Source organism: Otolemur garnettii, unplaced genomic scaffold, assembly GCF_000181295.1.
Source record: "Otolemur garnettii isolate 467f Iridium unplaced genomic scaffold, OtoGar3 scaffold00179, whole genome shotgun sequence".
Taxonomy (NCBI): Eukaryota; Metazoa; Chordata; class Mammalia; order Primates; family Galagidae; genus Otolemur; species Otolemur garnettii.
In genome coordinates this window covers 1,511,680-1,514,901 of record NW_003852574.1, presented here as the reverse complement: position 1 = coordinate 1,514,901, position 3,222 = coordinate 1,511,680, and the positions used below count along the sequence as shown (strand labels likewise).

At 44.7% G+C, this 3,222-nt stretch overlaps 1 protein-coding gene across 1 annotated transcript in view; it reads right to left on the bottom strand.

The window, feature by feature from the left end:
* Positions 1–458: 458 nt before the first annotated feature.
* Positions 459–3,222, bottom strand: part of CCDC36 (coiled-coil domain containing 36) — a 53,889-nt gene continuing 51,125 nt past the window's right edge. The window contains exons 6-7 of the mRNA XM_003800581.1: positions 1,909–2,012; positions 459–1,592 (exon numbers count right to left, since the gene is read on the bottom strand). Of these exons, the coding sequence (XP_003800629.1) occupies positions 459–1,592; positions 1,909–2,012 (1,238 nt within the window). The remainder of the gene's footprint in view (positions 1,593–1,908; positions 2,013–3,222) is intronic.

Below are 3,222 nucleotides of genomic sequence, written 5' to 3'. Positions count from 1 at the left end.
TCAAGCCCAGCCCCGGCCAAAAACTGCAAAAAAAAAAAAAAATCCTGAGGTCCAAAAAGGTATTGGTCACATATAGGGAATATTTTGAAAACCAAAAACATTGGGAGTCATGCTGCTGCAGCAGTGGTTTTATAAGACCCCTTTTACTACTCAGTATTCCATAAGGAAGCCTGCCCCTTTCACCAAGCAATGCCCCACAACCAGGCTGCTGCTCCCAGTTTACATCACTGCCATCTTAACGTTTCATTCCAATAAATAAGGATGACTTATCCCTTATGCCCTTTGTCATGGTTAGCACCTTGATATTCCAGAGTGCTGGGCCTGCCCTTGCATGCTACTGACCCCACAGGTCCCAAGTAGGCTTCAGTGTCTTTCTGCTGTTGTTTAGGCCAAGTATTCTATAATTTGTTTTTCTAGCTAAGACCAATAAACGATCAGCTAAAGTCACTGTGGGCTGGTCAGAAGCCATCATCACTGCTATCAAAACCCAAGTCATAGAGCAAATTTTTCCCTGGCTCCTTGCACAGAGAGGGCTCTGAACTTCCAAGGCTGAGGTCACTGTTGAGGTCACTGAACCAGCTCATCTGATGATCCCTCTGGGAACTGCTGGAAAGCAGGCTGTTGTCTTGGGAAGAGGAATGGCTAAGCTGCAAGAAGCTACCTTGTACTGTCTTTGAGGTCTTATTGGGCATGACTGTTCCTCCCAGAATAGGGCAGACTGACTTTGTGAGACTCCTGGGGCCCTGTAGATGTAGGGGCTGAGCAACGGGTTCCTGCTGCCCCATGGGGGGCCTTTGTGAACCAGAAACTGAAGACTGAAGACTTTGATATTTAGAACTGAAAGCACAGGTCTTGCTTGGGGTTTGTTCTCTCTTCTTGGCTAGGAGCCTGCCTCTGTGGGCTTTCCTGGGCTGCTGCTTCTTGCCTTTTCTCCCTCTTTCTACAGTCCTTCCTTTCTGTTTAATTGCCAATTGTTCACATGGGTCACACAAAAACATGCTTTTGGCTTGACATTTTTGGCAGGCATTCTTAATGCTGGTTGTAAAGTTGTTAAAGTTCCTAGACTTGAACGGTGGGGTTCCTTGGGAAACTGGGTCCTTGTCATCAGAAACTTTGTGGCATGGGATACTGGAGCCATGGTTCTTGGGATCCATTTTAGTAATGGCCCAGTTCTTGCAGTTAGTCTGCACTGCCTTGTCTGTTACATGCCCATTTCCTTTATGGGGCCAAGCTGCCAACGATGTTGCCTCTTCTTGAAGAGCATCACCCCAGACACTGGATTCTCCAGGCTGTAGGGAGCCTATACTAGGGAGGGGCTGGGCCTGCCATAAAACTCGTTCCTTAGAGATGTATTTTTCCTGCCTGGTAAGATTAAGGCTCTGGGCCAGAGGTGGCGATGTCTGAGAAGTGTTGTCTTTCACATGCCCAGGTACCCGAGACACTGAGATCAAACTCTTCAGCTCTGCTAAGACACTGGGCACATTCAGCTGGCCTATCTTGTCACACAGCTGTTGGAAGTCCTTATTCTGCTGGGCAACTAGAGTTTCAAGGTGCTTCAAGTTTGATTTCATTTCTATAAACTCTGCTTGTCTCTAGGGACAGGCGGTGAGAAAGAAGAGAATGGTAGACAGTGCAAGTTAGAATGCACAATAAAACATGAGAACAGACCAATAGATGTGCTACTAGAATCAAGGCTTTCTCCTTGCAGGACACCTCACAGGGTTAGCACAACTATACACTGAAATTGGGCCCCTGGGGCCAAGAAACCTTGGGGAAGGAAGCTAACCCATACCCGGGCCCATTACCAAGGGGCTTTTGCTGAAAATTTGAAACTTTAAAGGTATCTCTCTGGGTTTAGCGACAAAGCTAAATATGCCCTGGAGGAAAGGGGCTAGGGTTTATACTTACAGCTTCAAATCTCTTCTGCATCTCAAGGATGGCCTGTTCCATGTTGCCTTTGTCCTGTACTGCCTCAAATACCAGGTCATTTTGGGCCCGAGCAGTCTCTTGCACTAAATAAAGGACAATGACAATTCACCTCATGAAGACTATGGCTGCCTCACCTGCCCAGACCACAGCAGTGAAAGGGAGCAGCTAGATGTACACATGGACCATTTGAGTCTTCTCCGCTAGTGCTTGGGGCTCTGTCCTCCTAGACCAGAGTGGTTACTTCAGTCTCTTCTTCCTTCCCTTCCTAGAAGATTCTGGCCAGGCCAGACCCAACCTCAGCACTTGCTAGGGACCTTTAGAATCTGTTGCCCAGATGACAGCACCAGTTTCCTCCATGGCTTTCCTTCTTGGACCCATCATCAGAATGGTATTGTAGAAGGACCCCTCTAAAACCTTCAGAGAAACTTTCAATGGCACCTACTAGTCACTGACAAAATCTAAATCTTTAAATTGGCTAACATGACCTGGGCTCACTTCCCTTTATCCACTTATCCTCCTTGTACCGAGGCTCTGTTTGCTAAATAATTTCTCTCTTACCACTGGCCTTTATGCAAGCTGGAATCATCTTGCTTCTATTCCTGTCACCCACCTCTCCCCCCAAACACCAGCTTAGTCCAACTATTTCCTATTCTTCCTTCTGCTCTCAGCAGTCACCTCTCAGAAAACACCATTTCCCACTCAGCTTGGCTGTTCCTTCTCTGTTGATGGCACTGTATGTATGCCCCACCCTCACTTATAGCCCTCCACTTATTCTCTTTATTGTTGGTCCCAAATAGACTAGGGGACTGGGTGCTAACCTCATCATGATTGATACTCATTTTCCTCTACTGCACGTTTAATGCTTTTTAATTTTATTTTTCACAGGGTAGTTTCCCTAGGATACGTGGACAGAATCTATACATACACATAGATACTTTATTTAGCAACACATTGTATTGCAATTAATCATTGCCATTTTCTTGCTAAACTATAGGTCATGTGAAGCTGCTCTTATATGGATTCAACAAATGTTTAATGAGCACATAAAATAATTCCAGGCACTATGGATATAACAGTGATTGAGGTAGATAAAGCCTTCTTGAAATTAGTCTTATCAGAAAAAATAGGTAGTTAATGAGTAATTATACAATTTACTATTTATAGATACAATAAATCCTCTAAAGGAAAGTATACCAAGGTTGAGACCATGTAACTGCATGGTCAATCTCAGGGGTAAGATTTCCCTAAAGAACTGATATTATCACTAACTTTTTTTTTTTTTTTTTTTTTTTT